Source organism: Vespula vulgaris, chromosome 15, assembly GCF_905475345.1.
Source record: "Vespula vulgaris chromosome 15, iyVesVulg1.1, whole genome shotgun sequence".
NCBI lineage: Eukaryota > Metazoa > Arthropoda > Insecta > Hymenoptera > Vespidae > Vespula > Vespula vulgaris.
The window spans coordinates 4,487,501-4,510,000 of NC_066600.1; the positions used below are offsets into that span (position 1 = coordinate 4,487,501).

At 30.6% G+C, this 22,500-nt stretch overlaps 1 protein-coding gene across 2 annotated transcripts in view; it reads left to right on the forward strand.

Annotated features, from left to right (window-relative positions):
- The window catches only part of LOC127069404 (protein stum), a 20,037-nt gene extending 3,993 nt beyond the window's left edge, over positions 1–16,044 (forward strand). The window contains exons 2-9 of one of the 2 annotated variants that reach the window (XM_051006390.1): positions 3,777–4,049; positions 4,897–5,127; positions 5,682–7,536; positions 13,422–13,685; positions 14,525–14,738; positions 15,314–15,440; positions 15,540–15,734; positions 15,825–16,044. In XM_051006390.1, coding sequence (XP_050862347.1) covers positions 3,827–4,049; positions 4,897–5,127; positions 5,682–7,536; positions 13,422–13,685; positions 14,525–14,738; positions 15,314–15,440; positions 15,540–15,734; positions 15,825–15,952 — 3,237 coding nt within the window. In that variant the 5' untranslated portion in view covers positions 3,777–3,826 and the 3' untranslated portion in view covers positions 15,953–16,044. Of the gene's footprint in view, positions 1–3,776; positions 4,050–4,896; positions 5,128–5,681; positions 7,537–13,421; positions 13,686–14,524; positions 14,739–15,270; positions 15,441–15,539; positions 15,735–15,824 lie in introns of those variants that run through there. The other variant, XR_007783537.1, reaches the window with a different exon arrangement.
- The last annotated feature ends 6,456 nt before the right edge of the window (positions 16,045–22,500 follow it).

Sequence of the window (22,500 nt, forward strand, 5' to 3'; positions counted from 1 at the left end):
CGTGGGCGGTTACTTCTTTGCTGCGGCGCTCCCAGGTAGACGATCATAATTAGATAGAGTGCACAGCGCATAGGTGGGTATCCTGAAAAATTGCGAACACTTTTCGCGTTAACGCGCAATCGCATATTCCTTCAATTTCGACGATGCTTTATAAGGCCGCCATTTTTCTTTTCGCACTTTCCTTTCTGACACTTTTCTCCTTTGAACGGACGATCATTTTTATAAACTTTTTTATAAAAGTCTATAGACATTTTATAAATTACACGTGGATAAACTATGTATCCGTAAATAGTCTATTATTAATTAATTGATAAGATCTCTTACATTTTTCTTTTTCGAATATCCAAGCACTTTTATAGTCATTTTTATGGCTTTTTTTTATAAAATCATAAAGATACTTTATAAATGATATAAGAAAAAATGATGTATTCATGAAAAGTTAATCGATAGTAAATTATTTATACGATCGTTCAATTCCGACGACCATAATTTTTTTTAGACCTTTCTTTTTGAAATGGACGCTAATTTTCATATAAAATTCTATGAATACTTTATAAACGACACGCGTAAAAACTATCTATTCGTAAATAGTTGATTATTAGTTGATTAATAATTAATTATCTGCATATTTGCTCAATTCCGACGGCGTTTCAAGATCGCCATTTTTTTTATTTTTCTTTCGAAATTAAATTATATCTTTGTAATCATTTTTACAGCAGTTTTGTTTTTATATAATTTGTATATAATTTTTATTTAATAAAAAATATTTTGTAAATGATAAGATAGGAAACAAATCTATCTATTTATATTTACGTACGTTATTTTTACGGTAAAAAGAGAAATCTACTTTCGACTGAAAAAATTTCTGAATTCAGGATCATTTTAGTAAATATTACTTGAAATTTCTACGGATGTTAAATAAATATGTAACTGTAAATATAAATAAATAATACGCGTTTGGAGAAACTCAGATATCGGCTTACGTTACCACGTTGTTTTTACATTTGTTAAAAGAGAAAATATATAGAAACGAAGGGAGACTGATGACACTTTAATCATACAATATGATTTCTCTTTTCTCGAATATGATTCCATACTTTTTCTCTTGTACATAAACGTGCACATTTTGCAAAAGAAACTGCAGCATGACACATCGGCAACTTTCACGATTGCCGGAGTCGTCGACATCATTATATACCGTGCCTCAATTCACTATTATTTCTTATGACGTATAATTTAACATAAGAAAAAAAAATGTATACAAATTGCCTAGTTATTCATCGGCCATAAATTTTAGACCTTCTTCGATGATCTATTTCTTTGTAAGGGTAAAATAAAAAACAAAAAGAAAAAAAAGATAAAGAAGAAAAGAAAAACAACATAAATTTACGTCATTTTGTACGGGAAAAGGATAAAACGAAAAAGAGTGCGGATTTGTCAAATTTATATTAAATTTTTAACCTGTTTTATATCGCTCGATCTTTCTATGCGGGCGGGTGCACGTATACGCGTTTGTCCATTCGTTGGTAGAAAACGGTAGTCATAAATATTAGCATGGTATTCCTTTAACGAACGACAAGAGACCGTGAATTATACTTTGGACACGAGGTCGCACTCGTTCGAACGTAACTGCATCTAAATTCTAAAAGCAGTTTAACTTGACACTTCCTTTAATCTTGTATTCGTTAGGAACTACGAATAAACGAGTTAGATAGGGTCTCTTATATAGAATTTTCTTTTTCACGATTCATGATGTTAAATAATTTTTATCATATTTTTTCCTTTCTCTCTTGTTTTTTCTTCTTTTTTTTTTTACCGGAAACTTGTCAGCTATGTACTATCGTTTAAAAAAAGAAAAGAAAAGAAGAAGAGGAAGCTTAATCTTTCAAAAATTATTTATTTTGCATCATTATCTTGTCTTAAAGGAATAAGAGAAAAGAAAGAAAGAAGAAAGAAAAATTTTTAATCGTTTCAAGCAAATGAAAATGTCTTGGCTCCTGTTAATTCGATCAATCGATATTCCCTACATTCTAGCCATTGATTTTCAACCAAGGGTAGTAGATTTTAAGGCGTTTACTGGTCAGTCCAACTCAATGTTTTTTGATTTACAACATTTCTTTTTTTCTTTCTCTCTCTCTCTCTCTCTCTCCTTATCATTCTAACAAAGATACATAATCATTTTCGAATATTTTGGTTTTCAAACAATACAGATTAAAAATAAAATCAGACATTTCGTAATTATATATTATCTTCATTTTTTTTCATTTATTTTTTTTCTTTCTTTTCTTTTACATAAATTCTTAACAATGATTCGTATCTGTTGTTAGGCGTACAATCAAAAATGAAAAAGAACAAAACGTATCGTCCACTTTAGAAGTATAAAAAAAAATTTCTTTCTTTTTTTTTTTGTTCTTAAATTTTCGTTAGACCTAATCGAATCCGAATAAATTGTTACGTTGATGTAAAATTATTGGATATGTTAGCTCGTGCAGTAAGTAAGATGACGTAAAAATCGCCAGTGCAAATCGAAACGCCACATATGTTCCAGCATGATTAAGAGAGCGTAAAGGAGGTGCGATATACCCATAGCACTTCATAATATCGTAAGAGAAAAAGGAAGACGTTAAACTTTAGCTCGGCCAGACGTAACGATAAAAAAAAGGAAGAGAGAGGAAAAAAAAAGAAAGAAAAAAAAGAACACCACGAAAGAAGAATCCTGTGAAATTAGCTAGTACAGTAGTACATCGGCGTATGTAGTATAATGACAGTATTACGCGAGCTCTTAATAATTAACCAGGCATCAGACCGAAACGAAGACGAATCCTTCCCCTTTCTCGACTTTATATCTCTTCCTTAGTATTATTTCGGGCTAAACGAGCATACGAGTACTTTCGAAAAGTCGAAAGTGGGCAAATTAAATGGAAGCCGCTTTAAGGAAATTGCTTAATAAAATAATATATTTTTTTTATAATATCCAGTATAATGAAACAGATGTGTATGTGTATTGCTTATAATTAAACTTTAACTTCACTAGCGGTATTGAATGTATAACAATAGATGAATATGTGTTCGTATTAATTAATTAAAAATAAGTTGTTAAATATATTAGTTAATTATTAACTTAAATTTTCTAATACCATTCCATTTATAATAGTTATTTGCATTATTAAATATGTGTGTGTGTGTATAAATTTATTAATAATCTTACACATACAACATTTATATTAGTTAATTACAAATAATTTGATTAATATCGATACAACATACAGACACGTATTTATTTTTAATAACTAATCAAAAATAGATTTACTAATATTATTATATAATATATCTGCAATAACGTATATACCTATATATACTATCTAATTAAATATATATATATATATGTAAATATTATATATAATTATATATATTATGATAATATATATATTAATTTTAACATAAACATATATATATATATAACATTATTAACAGTATTACGTATGCGAATATTTCCAATCGTTAACGATTTACAAATTTACATATATCGTCTACCATAGTAAAACTAAATACTCATAATTATTAAAAATTCGATATCGAACTACTATTTTAGTCAATATTTTTATTAATTAATGGTAAGTATTTCATTAGATAAATGATTCGAATATAAATATTTTATTCAGTATAGGTGTAAATAAACATCGATATTGAGTCATATATATTACATATTGACGTTTCGACATAAATAGCAACTATTAACTTAGTACGAGAACGACTATTTAAATTTGTTCAATCAGGTGAGAGTAAAAACGTCAGCATCTATGAAGGACACGTGGGATCAGCTAAGATGAGACGCTTCGACGATGTCCGTGGTACCCGTAAAACTGGAGCGTCGCCTCCATTTCGTGTTCTCACGACACGAGATTCTTCCTATCTCGGCTCGTCGTCGTCGTCATCGTCGATCATACCACAACCAAGATCGACGACATCACCAAAAATACAACTACCAGCTCAACCACCAACACCGCCACCACCAACCGCACCAGAACCTTACAAATTGGTGCCAGCTGGTATGATGATACAATAGAGAAATTAAAATACTCGAATCGTTTCAAATATTATATTCTAATCATCTCAAAAGAAAAATATTCTAATCATTTCGAATATCATTCGAGTATTAATTCGTTATTGTTTAGATAAATATGTGAATTATTATTATTTTTTTTTTTTAATATAAATGATTCCAATACTAACGTGAAGTGAATAATTATATTTATGTATAAAACATACATAAGGTTTGAATAATTTCGAATATTCTTCGAATACAAGTTTTTAATTAATTAGTATAAATAATTATTTTTACATAAAAAGGATACATAAGGATATGTAAAAAAAAAACACACACACACAGGAGATTCTAATCATTTCAAATATTATTAAAATATAAGTCTTTTTTATTATTTTGATAAACGATTATTTTTATATAAAAAATATACATAAGATTATAATTATTTCAAATATTAGGGATATAAGTTTTTCATTTTTTCGATAAAAATATAAATAATTATGTACGAAACATATATAATTTTCTAATCATTTCAAGTATTATTCAAATCTAAATTTTGAATATTTCGATCAATGTACGAATAACTATTAAAAAAATAAATAAATAACATCAAGAGATTGCGGACATGTAATTGCTAAAATATGAAAAAAAATTCTAGAACGTCCAAATATTTAATATCTTTCAGATTTACAATCTCAGATTGACAAAAATAGAATATATAAGAAGGAACTGCTTTTTAACTGATAACTTTGAGTACATTATTTACAAAATTTCTCGAAACCTATGCAATATCTGAACTAATCGAAAATTTAAAAGACTGAAAAGAGCTGATCAAACGATCCTTGCAATAGGTACAGCCCTTGGTAGGGCCCATCGTCGTTCCAGTTTCGTGATAATCGCTGAAAGTAGACCAGCCACACCGGAATCAAGAAGTGTCTCGCCTACTCAACCACCAGGAAGAGTTTCACCGTTTCGAGGTCGTGGTTTCAAGGGTCCACCACCTAGATCAAGACCAGATTCACCGGATGATTATCTCGATCTAAGAAGAAGCCATCGGAGAAACGTTCGAAATGATTCGAGAGGTACTTGCGTTAAAAAAAAAAAAAAGAAAGAAAGAATATATGACAGAAAAAAGGAAAAACATTATGTAAAACAATAATCAGCATCGTTTAACTTGTTTCAATCGGATGATAATTTATAAACGTCTAAACAAAACTAAAAAAAAAAAAAAAAAACTGTAGACAATACTTTACATCTACAAACAAAAGTGAAAAAGTAACGATGTAAAAGAAAAAAGAAAAAAAAGGGAACAATAATTGACTTGATCGTATTAGTTCCAATCGAATAATTTGATATTTTTGAAACGATTTAAAGATTGATATATAATTTCACAATCATAATAATAATTGGATCTCTCTCTCTCTATGTTTTTTTCTCTCCTATAAACTTTTACACAACCTGTTGATTTTCATTCGAGCTCATTAATTCATATACCGAAAGATTTAACTGCATTAAAAGTCGATCAGAGCATCGCTTTGTATATAGGTTATACATAAAAAAGAAAAATTTATTTTTTATTCAAGAACAAATAAAGACGTTGTAACTGTAAAAATCCTATGTATTATCTTAATTTTAGCATCTCAACAGAGCAGTCCGAGAAAGAGTTTGATACCTCAACCAACCCGACGGCGATCGGTTTCTCTTAGCAAAACAACAGATGACAGAGTATCACCAAACATTGGACGTCGAGGTGACAAGAAAAATTGGCTGAGCGTTCATGGCAGTATCGACAATATCAATGAAGGACGTAGAAATAATCTTTTGAACGATTCATCCAGATCGAGACGTGATCGAGCAGTAATCAGAACACCATCGAAACTTTCACCGATTCGTGGCACACCAACGAAAATTGACAAATCAAATATACGGGCAACATCAACGAGAGATCCTAAAAATGTTAAAAATCTTCAACGGAATACAACGACGATGGTCACGCCCGTTTCACGTTTCATATCACCACCGAAAAACAATCAAAAAAGAGAGAGATTCATAACAACCGATGACAACGTGACATCCTCCAAAATATCTAGAATACCTTTGAAAAACAATGGATCCAAAGTTTCGTCAAGTGTCAGCATGCCCGAGATGTCGAGAAACAAGGAAATCAATGATAATGAGAAAAACGGTCAAACAGAAGGTACGATTAATGCAAACAACAACGAACGAACGGGTAATGGTAACGTAAACAATCAAATTGGTCTGGCGGATCTTTTGAAAAGGACATCTGGTGTAACTGGTACGTCAAGTGTCGTTAATACGACAACGACTACAGCGGTGCAACCATTACGTATCGATAATTCAAGAATTCCAATAGATGCGACGAAAATCGAAGGACAGTTTGTTGACGTATCAAGAAGATCCGAATCGTCCTTTTCGAAAAACGGGGATACGAACGGTAAATCGAGACTGTTAAGTGGCCAAAACCATGATGATAAAAATACGCGAAAAAGAAATGCGGTTTATAGTACACCGACGAAAACGAACAACGAACGTTATTCAACAACGAACAAGGAAGGTGCTAGTGATTCATCGGGTAACTCGAACAATGCCATTAAATCTCGTTTGAATAGCGCACGAACTAATAGGGGTTACAATCGTACAACCAGCCGTGAACGTTTCGACGTTTCGAAGGAGAACGATTCTGCTAGTTCGAAGGGTTCTATTATGAGAAATTCAAAGAATCCAAAGTCAAACAAACGATCAAATTTCGTCGACGAACTTTCACCGGTTTCGAATAATTCCATGTTAGAATACGGTACAAACGAAATCGACATCGTACAAATAACCGATTCGGATAAAAACATTAACGATGGAAAATCTATAACAAGTAACGACGTTATCGTCACGAATACGATCGGCGGTACGATTAATAATAAAACGATAGCCGATGGTAACTCGTCTTCATCGAGATCTAACAAGGTTATCGGAAATAGAGTAATAACTGAGGCAACCGTTGAAACTGAAACGAGGCAAAATGTTATTGACCAAGGACAAAATGTTTTGGTTTCGTCGAACGAAACGGAAAGAATATCTGGAACGATGTCGTCATTGAAAACAAACGCCAAAGGTAACGAGATAATAACTAATACTATGACGACTACAATGACAACAACGACTATGTCACGAACTAATGGCATTTCTGTGAACTCCATTGGTGATTCTGGCGCAATCGGAAACGTTCCTTTAAAAACTATTCATACACGGAATAATGAGAATCAAGGAAATGGAAATACACCGAAAAGGTCATTGACCCAGCTTTCTACAGGGTCTAACGATAGTGAACGATCTACCGATACCGGGGTCAGTGTTGATACCGTCAAAGGAGTTTCCTCGCCAAGAGTGAAAAGGGGAATGCATGTGGTCAAACGACCGGATGAGATCGAGACGTTGAGCGGAAACGTGATGAGACCGGAACAAAATGGCGAACCAACGTAAGTTCTTTTTTATACCTTTTCATACCTTTTTTTACGTTTCATTATTCTATGTAATAGATATAATTACGTAAATTTTTATAAGTTTTACGCAGCAGATGTAGTTACGTTTATCGCATCACGATGTAATAGATTACGTGCTTGCATAAGATCTATGTTACGCATTCTGATCGTTGTATCGTGATCTATTCCTATCTTATTCGTACTTAATGACGTAAAGTCGTTTCTATTAATTTAACTCATAAAAAGATAATAATTACGTTGTTTATCGACGATTGACATCGAAGTTTTGATCGTTTCAATATTTGTCAATCATTTCTCTGGATAACTATTATTATCGTCAAAATTAATAATAATATTCAATTCTTCGTTTTAAACGGGACACAAAATTCAAATGAATGACTAAGTTTAACAAAAAAAAAAGAAAAGAAGAAAAGAAGAAAAAGAAAGAAGAGGAAAGAAAATTAGAAAAAAGAATTTTACAAAACTCGGTCAAATGCAACGTCGTTCGAATATACGGAGCGCAAACTAAACTCGCTGTTAGTTATCATTGTATACGACCTGAGATAACAGACCTACGAAGATTCTACTTTGAACAAGTAAAAAAATGAAAAGATAAAATTATACGTGCAAATATAAAGTCAAATTATACATACATACACATATATTTCATATATTTCAAGATTATCCTAGATCTAATCGACAAATAGAAAATTGTTATACTATATCAAAGAGTAACTATATCAAAGAATCCTGATAAAAGCTAAAGGAATAAGTAATAAACCGTGAACTACAGTGAGCTATGGTCTTACCACAGGTTTCGTTGGGTTTACGGTATCATAGTCGTTAAAAGGAATTAGTGTGGGGTAACGAATAGAGAGACGAACTATGTTAGTCGAGGATGAGTCTTACATACATACGTACTTACTTACTTACTTACTTACCTATGCTTTTGTGTGCTTGCTATTCGAACTCTAGGGTTCCTTAACCTCTGAATAGTTGTAAACCTCCTCTAACCGGCTTCGGAGGATCGATCGTAACGTCCGAACCAGACTATATCGATCTCCAACGAGATTTACATGACCGCATGAACAAGTTCCGTATGAACGAACGGGAGATATCTCGGAAGGATCTAACAGCATCTAACGAACTTATCACGAATATATTTACATTTTACGTCAACGTTAACTAGCTGCAACTTCTTTTCCTCCAACCGCACTGCCACTTCCACCAAACCGTTTATTTTTTTCGTTCTTCTTATTCTTTCTTCTTTTTTTTTTCACGATACCCACTTCTTTTCTCCAAATACTTTTCTTCTTTAAATCAAAAAGAGAGAGAGAGAAAGAGAGAGATTTTTTTTCCAATTAAACCTCAATTAAAGTGATTGATTTACAGATGAAAGGGAAAGAAAAATATATACATATATATACGTATATATATATATATATATATATATATATATATATATATATATCTAGATAAAATTATCTACCGAGGATCTAACTGCGTACACGCAAAGCTCCTACTGACTTATTTTTTTTTTTAATTTTTTTTCTTTTCTCTTTCTGTCTCTCTCTCTCTCTCTCTCTCTCTCTCTCTCTCTCTCTCTCTCTCTCTCTCTTCTCTCTTCCTCTCTTTCAACGTGAAACTCCTTTTAACGCTGAAACACGGGTCGTGTCGCAAGCAAATTTTGTGTTTTCTTAGGAGGTATAACTGTAAGTAGATATTGAAAATTGGTCACGAAGTTTGCTCGTAAGGTTGCCTTTTTTACATACGTCGTGTCCTTAGCATACTAGCATAGAAAATAGAGTACTACGAAATCGACTTTTACGCCTGGTTTGCGTCGTCACGCGTTCTATCGTTACGCCTCGCAGCCAATGGAAAGCAGGACAAAGCGGAACCGAAGGGTTAACAAATCCGGAGTCACGTACACGTGTCTAGCTGTACTGATGATTAATCGCGTCGGTGATTACATCAAGATGAAAATGTAGATATCGACGTGCGAATACGACGCTATCGTCGAGAGGATAATCATTTTTTTATATTAAAAAGAAAAAAAATTTATGTATATCCGTACTTTTTTCTTCTTCTTTTTTATATATTTCTACATCTATGAAATCGATTCATCAATAATTAGCCGATATAAGTTGTACATTTGTTACAATGAAATTAAGCTAATATATAAATAGTTCAATTTCTTTTTTTCCTTTTTTCTTTTTTTTTGGTATATGTAAGTGTACGTAACGAATGATTCAGAAATAAGTGTAATTTGAAATAAGGAGTTTATTAGAATATAATCATTCTCATTTATGCATTGATCTAATAAATATATACAATATTTTTACTTCTCTAAAAAGAATAGTAAATATAAAAAATGATTTATAAATAAGTGTCATTATTAGTTTATTTATTGCAATAAAATGATTCTTGATTTATAAGTCAACCACATAAATAGAGAAAGAGAGAGAGAGAGAATATAAATATTTTTGTTTTTCTTATAAATATAAAAATTCATTCATAGTAATCATTCATATAAATAATCATTCAATATGAATTAGAAGTTGATTTTAGTAAAACGGTATTTTTTATAAATCAACTTAATATAAATATTTTATTTTTTCGTGAATATAAAAAACGATTCATAAATAAGTGTTAGTATGAATTAAAAGTTTATCGTAAGAAAACGATACTTATTTATAAACCGACTTAATAAATACATAAATATTTTATTTTTCTTAAAAATATAAAAAAAGATACATAAATATAAGTGCTAGTATGAATTTGAAGTTTAGTCCAATAAAACGATACTTATTTATAAACCATTTTAATACATATTTAATTATTTTATTTATCTTGTAAATATAAAAAATAATTTATAGAAATAAGTATTATTATATGACAATAAAATGAAACATATTTATGAATCGAACGAATAAACCACAAGTTTCTATCGAATTGGAGATATTAGAAAAAAAAAAGTGAAATATTTAGAAATATTTAGGAAAAATTTAAGAGAAAGCTTTGAAAAAGAATATATGAAATATTTAACAAACTCTATTCATTAGATCGGAGAAGTAAAATCATTAAATATCCAACACGCGTATGTTAATCTCTAATGTGTGTTATCTCAGCCCTCTTTCATTTCTATTTTTAAATATCCTCTCTACGGTTTGTACATCTCATCGTCATCGCAATTCTCCAGGGTCACGCCCTATCGATTAATTCTCGACGTGCCTCCTTAAAACTTTTCGCGACTTTCAAATGCCGTTTATGATTTATCTTAGAACTTTGTAAAACTTTGAAGAAACGTTTACAACCAATCGTCACATTAAACTTCAACGATTACATTTATGTTTGACACGTGAGAAAAATTTGATTGTTATCATCATAATCTAAACACCTTGTGCGAAAAACATAATTTAGAAATTTTTATATAAAATTAATAGATAAGAAAGATATTATAAAATGATTAAAAAATTAATTAATTAATCAGTGGATAGTTCAAGTTTCACGTAGTGATTGATTATATTTATCTTAAAAAAATATATATATATTCTTATTAAAGATACTGTAATTAACAATAACAAAAAATATTAAAAAATAATTCCTAAATACTTCTTAACGAATGAAATCTTTATTAAAAATCAACAATAATGACAACATTAGCTAAAGAAGATTATAGTAGATTAGAAAATTAAGAAACCAAAGTAGAATTTAAATTAAACATGACGAATGATTATATTTACAGTAAAAATAATATTCTCAGTAAAAATTTGATGATAATTAATATCCGAGAACTTTAACACAAAAATTATTAGATTCTTAGAAAGTTAATCTGTTTAAAATATATGATAAAAAAAGTATAAAGGCTAAGGTCGATTAAAATTGATCGAGAAATGAACGTATCAAAGAGTAAATAAACTATGACTGTCACATAGCAAACGATTTTATTTACATTTAAAATATATTCTTGGTAACAATTGTACAGTTATATATATATATATATATATATATATATATATATATAACTATATAATCTTTAAAATCTGGAAAAAACCTTGAAGAATAATTTCAAGAATCTTAGAAAATGAATCAGTTTAAAATCGATAATATAAAAAAGGTATTAACTGAGATATAAATATATATTTGCCTACAGAACATATTTTTTGTATAAATTTTATATTACCAATAACGAGAAACACTGAATAATAATTTTCAAATTCTTCTCAACGAATTAAATCTTTATTAAAAATCGATGATAACGACAACATTAGCTAATGAGAATTATAGTGGATTAGAAAATTAACAGATCAAAGTAGAACTTAACTTGACATTTACATTTAAATAATATTCTTAAGTAAAAGTTTGATAATAATTAATATCGAAAAAATTATTTAATTCAAAGAAAGTTAATTTATTTAAAATCGATGATAAGAAAGATATAAAAGCTATGATGAATTAAAATTGATCGGAAAATGAACGTATCGAAGGGTAACTATGAGTGTCACGTAACAAACGATTATATTTACATTTAAAACATATTCTTTGTAACGATTGTACAGTTATATATATTCGATATAGGTATATACCAAAAAAACCTTGAAGAATAATTTCGAGATTCTTAGAAAATAAATCCGTTTAGAATCAATAATATAAGAAAAGTACGAACTGAGATATGTAAGAAAAATGAAAAAATTTTAATGGACATTTAAGAATTTTACACGAGGAATTATAATATTATATTTACCTTTAAAACATATTCTTATTATAGATTGCATAATTATCGATACCGAGGAACCTTGACGAAATGAAATATACAGATTCTTAAAAAGTTAATATCCGATAAAAATCGATATATAAGAATATAATTGGTTATAATCAATTATTAAAATCTATCGGAAAATGAAAATGATCTAAATGTACGGTAAAGTAACTTTCGTAAATAACTCTACGACGCAAAGTGCAAGGTACTAAGAACAGCATAAGGAACTTAACAGTTCAGTATTATCGATCTTTTGGTCTTGGTCAAGCTGGTAGTGGCTACTCCAGACGTTTAAGACTAAAATGGTGCGGTGTGGTGTGGCTTAAGGGGACGCCGGTCGAAAATGATCGCGTGACTTGTTCTTAGGCTCGACCAGTCATTGCTACCACCACCAGTACCACAACCACCACCACTAATACTAGCCTTCCACACGTCCTTCGTCCTCCGTCCTGAAGTCCTCCAATGGTCGCAACTTTTACCGACTTCGAAGGTGTACTGCGGCAGCCGCAATTTGCAAGTCGTTCGACGATTGTGCCGAAGATGGTCAACGGTTACCCATTTATTTACAACAGTCACCGTGCGACAAAACTGGAAACTGATTACACTCGGGAATTCCAAATCGATTTTCGCGGTACCTCGTGAGTGTTCTTCGATCGTACCGACAGTTTAGTTTCCAAGCAGGGTTTCCAACGATTAATTAAATCTTAGTGCATCACGACGATACTATTGTGAATTATAATATAAAATTTTCAATCGCAAAATAAGAAACGTGATATTTATTTTCTTTAAATCGATGATTCTTTAAGTTTTATTTATTAAGTAATATTTATTGTAGTCTTTTTCAAAGGATCTCTTTGGAAAAGATACCTTGAGGCAAAAGATACTCTCAGACATGGTTGACATTAATTATATATATATATATATATATATATATATATATATATATATATATGTATGTATGTATGTATGTATGTACATAAAGTCTGGAGCTAGCAACGAAAAGCCAATTTAGTAGACTTCTACATGTTGGCCCATCCTTGAGTCGAGTTAACGAGCTAGCTCGAGGATGCTTAATAAGTTTAAAAGCTTGATAGGCGCACCTTCTCCTTTTGGTGTTGCACAGGGCGTTGCAGACAGCAGGTGAACTCACCTCGGAGGAAGATAGACCAAGTGCCGACAAGCCCCTTAGTCGATGGAGAAGGACCTTGGGCCGTTATTACGAACGTTTTCCAAGTATGAAGTGTCTGGCCTGTCGACGTAATTCTAAGATCCTCTCGTGGTCTAGAAAGAGGGAAACGGTGGCTATGGGAAACGAAACGGAAACGAGACACGACGTTGCTGATGAGATACCGATCGATTGTTGGTCCAGATTCAAGAAAAGATGCAGGTTTGTAGAGAGAATAATTTTTACTTCATTCACTCTTCTTTTATCGTTAAAAGAAAAAGTAATAATTAATTTTAGTAATTAAATTAATAATTAATTTTCTCATAACTTTCATCTATATATAATGTTAAGTAATAATAATAATAATAATAACAATAATAACAACAACAACAATAATAATAATAATAATGATGATGATGATGATGATGATGATGATAGTAATAATAACAATAATAATAATAACAATAATAACAACAACAACAATAATAATAATAATAATAAAAGAATTTTTTTTCATAGAATTTATTTTTGTTATTATCTATTTTATAAAATAAAATGCAATATTGTATACTTAGGTGAAATTACATCTATGATAAAATTAATGTAATTATTTTTTTTTATAATAGATTTTAAAATTTAACCAAGATTAGTCAGCATTATGTCAGAGATGATTTAAAATTTTTAAAAAGAAGTATTGATGTCTCGTAAAAAATGAATTAATTCTCTGTCACTCTCTCTCTCTCTCTCTCTCTCTCTCTCTCTCCCTCTCTCTCTTTAACTTATTCTTATGACTTATTCTTATTATAAATTAGTTTGCTATTGATATATATTTACATACATAGATATATATATATATACATGCACACACACACACACACACACACACACACACACACACACACATATATATATATATATATATATATATATATAATACCAAAATTGAAATGTTTCAGTGATATATGAAATTACGAAAAAAAATTGTTTTCCTATATTACAATTTTAATTAATTTATTTAATAATCTGAATCTTCTTTTCTTCAAATATCACTTTTCATACAGATGTCCACGTCCTAAAGGAATTAGATGCTGTGCAAGAAGAGATAGAGTCGCACCGGATGAGCCTAATATTTGTTTTCCACCGGAGAGAAGATTATCCGCCCTTTGCCAACGGCTTTTTGCCAGCTGCAAATGTAAATGTGCGGATGTACAACGCACAAGAGATATACGTGCCAAGCCCAGTCTAACTAGTGTTGCGCCCCCTCCACTTTCCGAGGTAACAAACCCCTCCCCCACCCTTTCATTCATACAAAAATATATTCAAATATATTCATAATTCGATTATATTATATCTACGAAAAAGTTCTGTTCTTCTTAGTTTTTAAATTTTTTATATTTTTTTTATTTTTCTTCGGTTTTTTCTTTTTTTGTTTATTTAAAAATAATTCTGGACTATTTAAAAAGATTCAATATACACTTGATAGATAGATAAGTACGTATTAAAATTTATGATAGTACTTAGTATCATTGTAAATTTGTCAATCAATCGAAATAATGATTGGTTTTAATCGTTTAGAAAAGAAATGTTTACTTTAAATTTAATCGAATGTTTTGTATATATATGATAATTTGTATATATATATATATAATATTATATACATATAATACATATAATATATATATATTATATAATTATTTATAATTGTATTTATGATATTTAATATATATAATATGTATAGTATTATTTTATATTATATATATATATATATATATATATATATATATTAAATCAAGTATACGTTATGTAGGTAATTCTAGTGTTTCAAGATGACATCTTATATTTGATCATAGGAGCCAAAGGCCAAGATACCTGACGTTTTGGTGGAGCACAACTCTTTGATGCGAGGTGCCATTCCTTGTATGCCAGTTCCACTAGCTTGGTTTTGTCTTATATGGAACGTCTTGCTACCTGGTACAGGTAAAAATGAGTAAAAGAGAAAGAGAGAAAGAAAGATAACTTCACTATTCGCACTTTTAATTTCTTGAAGTCAAGTCTAACTGTGATTTTATTTCCCAGGCACAGTTTGGAGCGGACTATTTAATCTTTGCACTGGTCAGCCAAGATTTTCAGCCGTGGCCGGTTTAAAGGCAAGATTCGGTGCGTTTGTCGTTAATCTTATAGTAGGTGTGAGCCAATTATTCACAGTACTATTTTGTCTTGTTGGATGGGGTTGGAGCGTTTGGTGGGGTGTAACGATGGTTCGTTTGGCAAGTAAGTCGACGTTAATAAATTAAATAATCGATATTTCTTTAATAACTAACGATTTACAAAGCGTTGTCACCTTATAACCGAATACCACAGGAAAGTACAAAAGATATAAAGCTTCGGAAGCTGCAAATGGTGATCCCGAAGCAAGAACAGGCGAAGGATCTGGCATATCACCTGGACTACCCAGTCAATCGTTGAGAGGAATCGAAAGAGCACGTTGAACTATCGATTTAGTAACTTTTCCTGGCTTTACTTCCTCCAAACGTGAACGTTCGTTCTTTGAAAAAGATCGATTAAATGGTATATAGTTTTTCTTTTTCGTTCTTTTTTCTTTCCTCCTTTTTTTTTATTTTCTTTCTTCACGATACCACGATCACGACTTGGGTAAGGACGATATGGGAATTATCGTCCGACATGTACTTTTTCGAAAAGAAGAGATACTTCTGAGATTTGCAAAAAATCGATTTGTACGATCGATTTGTATAATCGATGTGTAACTTTTAATAATTCGTCGAGATCGTTATCATCAGGATCCAGACGAACGAAATTTTCTTTTTTGTATTATCGATATCGACGAAAGATAGAAAAGAACTGCTTTGCGATATTGTTTAAGAAATGAATCATTTCGTTTGAGAAAAAGAAAAAAAAGAAAAACGAAAAAAAGAAAGGAAAAATGACGTTGTCGCGTTGAATGCGTGATAATGGAAGCATCAGAAAATTAGACTCTAATTTTAAAAGCTGTAATGGCGCAATATGGTAAGTGCCAAATTTACAGCTCTAAGAGATTCAAAATATTGATCTCGCTCATCCCTTTCTCTTTTCTTTTTTATACGAGTCATTTGTCCGTTTTATTTTTCTTTATTTCGACGTCATTCAGGATATTTTTCTTCTTTCTTTTTCGTCTTTAAGGGCGATACGAAATTTTCTTTCATTTTTAATTCCTTTTTATTCTTTCTGTTTATATTAACCTCACAAAAGATACACTTACCGTCATTTTCATTTAAAAAGAGACGGTCCTTTGTACGTATCCGAATTTTACGAAATTATACTCTATAATCTGAGAATAATATTTTATTGTATTTAACCCTTCTTTTTATTAGATGACTGTTTTTTTATTTTCTTTTTTACTTTTTTATTTATTTATTTATTTTTCTTTTCTTTTTTCCTTTTAATTGGACAAACGAGAACAAGGAGTAGATTTTTGAAAAAGATGCGCGAAAGCTTGTAACGCTCGACGAATCGTCGTTTAAAAGAGCTTTCCACTTTTACAAAGCTCTTCCGTGTCGATTATTACTCTAATCACGTTCTAAAAACGAACGTCAATTTATATTTTTACATGCTGAAAGCACTAAACGAGGTGCAGCATTTGCGTTTGTGTGTACGTGCGTGCGTGCATGTGTGTCTGTGTGTGTGTGTGTGCATATTTGCGTCCACGCGCGCGGACATCTCGACAACTATTACTATTACTACTACTATTATTATTATTACTACTACTATTACTAACCTACTTTTCTTGTAAATATGAAAATATATTACTTACGCCACTTTTTTATTTACTCACTGCCTCTCGAAACTCTCGTACCCTCCTTTCCTTTTGTACAATATTCGTGTTTTCTCCCTCTCTCTGTCTCTCTCTCTCTCTCTCTCTCTCTCTTAAAAACACGATATGTCGTGATCATTTTTTTCTCATTTTTGATTGTGATTCTTTTTGACATTTTTATAATAACAATATTCCTTACACTTAATTTCACGTCATTTATCTCGAACGTAAATATTTATTTATTTATTCATCTAATCTAAAATAATAAATTATATTAATTCGAATAAATAAAAAAGCTATCGTTTATTACGAAACTATTTCTCTGATATATATCGTATATGATTTTTAACGACTGAATTTTTATAAGAAATAGATAAAAGCGATCGTATCGAATGAATTTCATTACAGAGAGTATGAACTGTTTATATATAAATATATAAATATATATGTGTATATATATATGTATATATTTATACTTATATAAATAAAAAATTATGCTTTCGTTAAAAATCTATTTATCGTAACTTCTTCTTTAATATACTCACCTATATCATTATCATTATTATTATTCTTCTTCTTATTATTATTATTATTGTCAGCCACGTGCTAACATAAGAATGTAAATTTGTAAATCAGAAAAAAAAGAGAGGGAGAAAATAAAAAAATAAATAAAAAAAAAAAATCAAGTGAAACTTTCTATCGGCCGGTATTATAAAAGTTAAGGGTAAACTTTTTCATGGCACTCTTATCTTCGTCAAAAAATATTTTTATTTTTCAAATATCTCTCTCCATTTCTGTATATCGTCATCATCATCATCATCATCATCATCATCGTCATATATATATATATAGATATATATATGAGTGTAAACTGTAATTGAATTATTCGTTACACAACTTTTGTATTTGTTATTTGGCCTTTGTAACGTATATGCAGTGTCGAGAGAATTACGTGTGCATGCGGCGAGCGTTCCAAAAAAAAGAAGAAAAAAAAAAGAAAAAAAAATTGTTGAAAAAATGAAGAAAAATCCTCGAAAACATGCATGCATTTTTTTCGTGATTACATTATGCATGTCTCTGTGAAAATAAATATTGGCGCAATGAAGGAAGGAACTGTCTTGAGAGAAATTTTTTATCGCGAGTTATTTCATTTTTCTTTGTTTTTTTTTTTTTTCATCAATCTCTCACAATACTTCGTCGTAATAACAATTGCCATCGTATGAAATATTATTGAAAATATCGCGTACTAGGAAAAAAAATATATATATATATACACATATATTACATCTTAAATAATATCATACGAATCTAATCTGTAAAAATACTGGCATCGATTTTCATGCGTGTCCATATTTATATGGCAGAGTTCATATTATATGCATATATATATATATATATATATATATATATATATATATATATGTATGTATTTCTCGTTCAGAAAGAAAACCTGAGAAAGGTGTCTTCTTCTTAACATGCGTGCGAAAGAAGAAAAAAAGATAAAAAAAAAAAAAGAAGAGTGCCAAAGAGTCCAAAATTATGTTCATATCGCGCGAGGGATGAATGAGCGGCGAGAGAAAAGAGGAAACGGAAGAAAAATAAAAAATATAAGAAAACAATAAATAAAATAAATAAATAAATAAATAAGGAGAAGAAATAGTAAAAAATAAAAAATAAAAAAGATCAATGAAAAGTCGAACGTACGAAAATGTATGTATCAGTTATAAGTTATGGGTAGTAAGTATAGTATATAGTAAGATAGTGGAGGTATATTTGCGTGGTGGAGGTATATATATTTCTGAGAGTAGGTATATATGGTATGATGTTGGGTGTCAATGAATGGAGTCGTCGAGACGTTGAATATATTGAGTAGTATATGTTTTTAATGATGTGATTTCTTTTTTTTTTCTTTTTTTTTCTCATAATATGTAAATATGCACAAGTAAATAGTTCAGTATTATAATAGAAGTGTTACAGTGTGTAATGTGGTACGATATTTAAAGGTTGCTTATTATGTTGTTTTTTTTTCTTTTTCCTTTTCCTTTTTCCTTTTCTCTCTTTCCTTCTTCCTTTTTGCTTTCCTCTTTTTCTTTTTTTTTTTCTTTTTATATGTATAATCATTATTATAATTAAGAACTTAAAATAAATCTAAAATAGTAGGACTACATTACTATCAGCTAGCCACTATTAACGATAATAATAGCTTACCATGTCTTTTACTAGCGACGCTCGGTGACCGTTTATGTGTATAAATGTGTGTGTGTATGTGTGTGTATGTATGTATGTATTTTATATGTATATATATATGGATGTATATATGTACGTATATATGTATGTATGTGATGTATGATGTACGTATATATGTATGATGTATTATTATAATATCTCTTTCACTCTCACTATCATTCTCGCGTTCTCTTTCATTCCTATTCACTTTCTATCATTTCTTTCTTTCTTTTCTCTCTTTCACTTTTTCTTGTCTCTCTCTCTCTCTCTTTCTTTCTCTCTCTCTTTCTCTTTTTCTTTCTCTCTGTCTCTCTTTGCCTTTTCGTTGCGTAACAATGAAACAATGACATATCTTTGAACCGATCACGTCTATTTCTGTAAATATCATCATACTTGACAAACGTGATCGATTTTTGATTCAAAAAAAAAAAAAAGAAAAAATGAAGAAGAGATGATGTCTCCTTCCATGAAAGAATCTCAATTACAACCTTATGAAGGCTAGTGAAAATTTAATCTTTCTTTTCCATTTTTTTCTTTTTTCTTTCTTTTTTCATGAAGAGAAGAAGAAAGTACGAAGGAAAAAAGAAGAAGAAGAAGAAGAAGATTAAAAAGAAGAAAAATGAAAAATCCAAAAAAAAAGAGAAAGCGACGAAATATTTCTCAATAAATTTTATAGAATTCGAAGAAATATTTCTTCATAAATCGTTTCTTTTTACATTTATTTTTATAATATTTTCTCGACGATATTTATATATTTTATTCCATAATTCCATCTACTCTTTCTTCACAGAGAAATAAATTATATTATAGAATAAAAACAAATTCCTCTTACGTATGAGTGCGTGAATTGTAAGTTTATCTGTGCCTATATGTGTTTGATCCTTTTCTCTCGATAATTTTTAATCGACTTCTTGTATACGTATTCGTGTGCATGTGTATGTAGATGTGTCCGTGTATATGAGCGAATATTTCCAAGTGAAACTTTGTAAGAGGTTTTAGTTATTTTTCTCTCTTGTTCTTTTCTTTTTTCTTTTACTGTAGCAATGTAATAGCGTAAAAGAGCAGAAAAACATTTTAAAAATGTAGCTCTTTTATATTTCTTTCTTTTTTTTTCTTTCTCCTTCTTTTTCCTATCAATTTTACTCTCTCTCTCTCTCTCTCTCTCTCTCTCTCTCTCTCTCTCTCTCTCTCTCTCTCTCTCTCATTCGCTCTCTCGCTCTCTCTCACTCTCTCATGTGGGTCTTGCGAGCATCGCTTTATTTAATCTACGGAAAAATTATGCAATTAAAATCCAGTTATATTGTCTCGTTTTTCGATGCATCAGCGGAGATCGCACATCTAAGTCTGTTTTATTTATTTATTCACTTTTTTTTTTGTTCTCTATGTATTTTCATTATTTTTCCTTTTTTTTCTTTTTTTAAATCTTTCCTTTCGTCCTTGCTCCAATTCCGTAACCATTTCGATTCGAGTGATATCATATCGTTCGTTCTTTCTGATGATTATTAGAAAAACTAATTTAAAAAAAAAATTGAAAGAACACAAACAATGAAAAAAAGAAGATATAACAATATAACAATGACAATGACAATAATCGTTCTTTCATCATGTATCGTTTCTTTCATATTCGAGAAACAGTGCCACCATTTTTATACGAATTTTTCTTCTCTCTCTATTTCTCTCTCTCTCTCTCTCTCTCTCTCTCTCTCTCACTCTCATTCTCACTCTCTCTCACTCTCTCTCTCTCTCTCACTCTCTCTCTTTCTCTCTCTCTCTCTCTCTATCTCTCCCTCTTTCTTTGAGTTAAACGTCGCGTATTAAGCCCGATGATAAGCAATCGGAAACTTAATAATAATTGTTTAAAATCGTTAGAGAACTTCATATATATACATATATATGTATATATACACACACATATATACATATATGATATATATGTAAAAACGTACACGCGCGCATAATGAACGCACATGCGTGTATGAAAATTTCACATATCGAAGAAGGTCGCTCTCGCGATTGTTCCCACTAGAAGAAAAAAAATAATAAAAGCTTCCCTCGTTCGCAATTCTTTTTTCTTCCTTTTTTCCCTTTTTGTTTTATTTTTGTTCTTTTCATCAACACACGTACCCCTCGAAGAGGGTTAACATTCGCGAATATCGAAGAAAAGAAAACAAAAAAAAATGAAAGAAGGAAACACAAACAAACAAAAAACAGAGAGAAGAAAAAAGAAACGAACCAAGAGAAAGAAAAATGATGGAGAGACGAAGAGAGACAAACGAAAGATAAAAAAAAGAAAGATCGCGGCGTATGCATGTGTATAATAGAAAATCTCAATTTATAAGAGATGTGCTTTCTCGAACATCGAATGTCGTACGCCTGTTAAAAAAAGAGCGAACGACGAACGAGACGACGAACGAGGGAACGCGAGCTCTTCGAAATATTTTTATATATTCTTTTCAACTTTTTCCTTTTCTTTTCTTTTCTTTTTGTTTTGTTTTGTTTTGTTTTCTTTTATCATCTTTTTCCTCTCGAAGAGATTATCGCGACGAAGAGCACGAGCGAGCACGCACGCGCGCACGCACGCACACACAGCACAGCACCGGCACAGTACAGTATAGTACAGTACAGCACAGCACAGCACAGCACAGACACGCATACAGAATTCGTAATAGATGGTACAAGATCTTCTATCGAGAGGATGGAGGAGAATTTTGAGAAGTGATTATAGTGGGGACGGGAGGGGGGTTAGTGAATGAATGGATTGGTTTTTGTTCGTTTTGACAACGAGTGGTGGTGGGAGGAAGAAGGGGTGGGGGTGATGGTTAATATGAGAAATTCGAAACATTTTCGAAATACGGCACTCGTCGATTGAAAAGAGTGCTCGCCTTATTTTTCGAGAGAGCAAAAATTGTTTTTTTTTCCTTTTTCTTTTGCTTTTTTTGTTTTTCTTTCTTTTTCGTTTCACATACAACAGAGCGTCGTGTGCCAGCTGTTCTAACGCGCGCT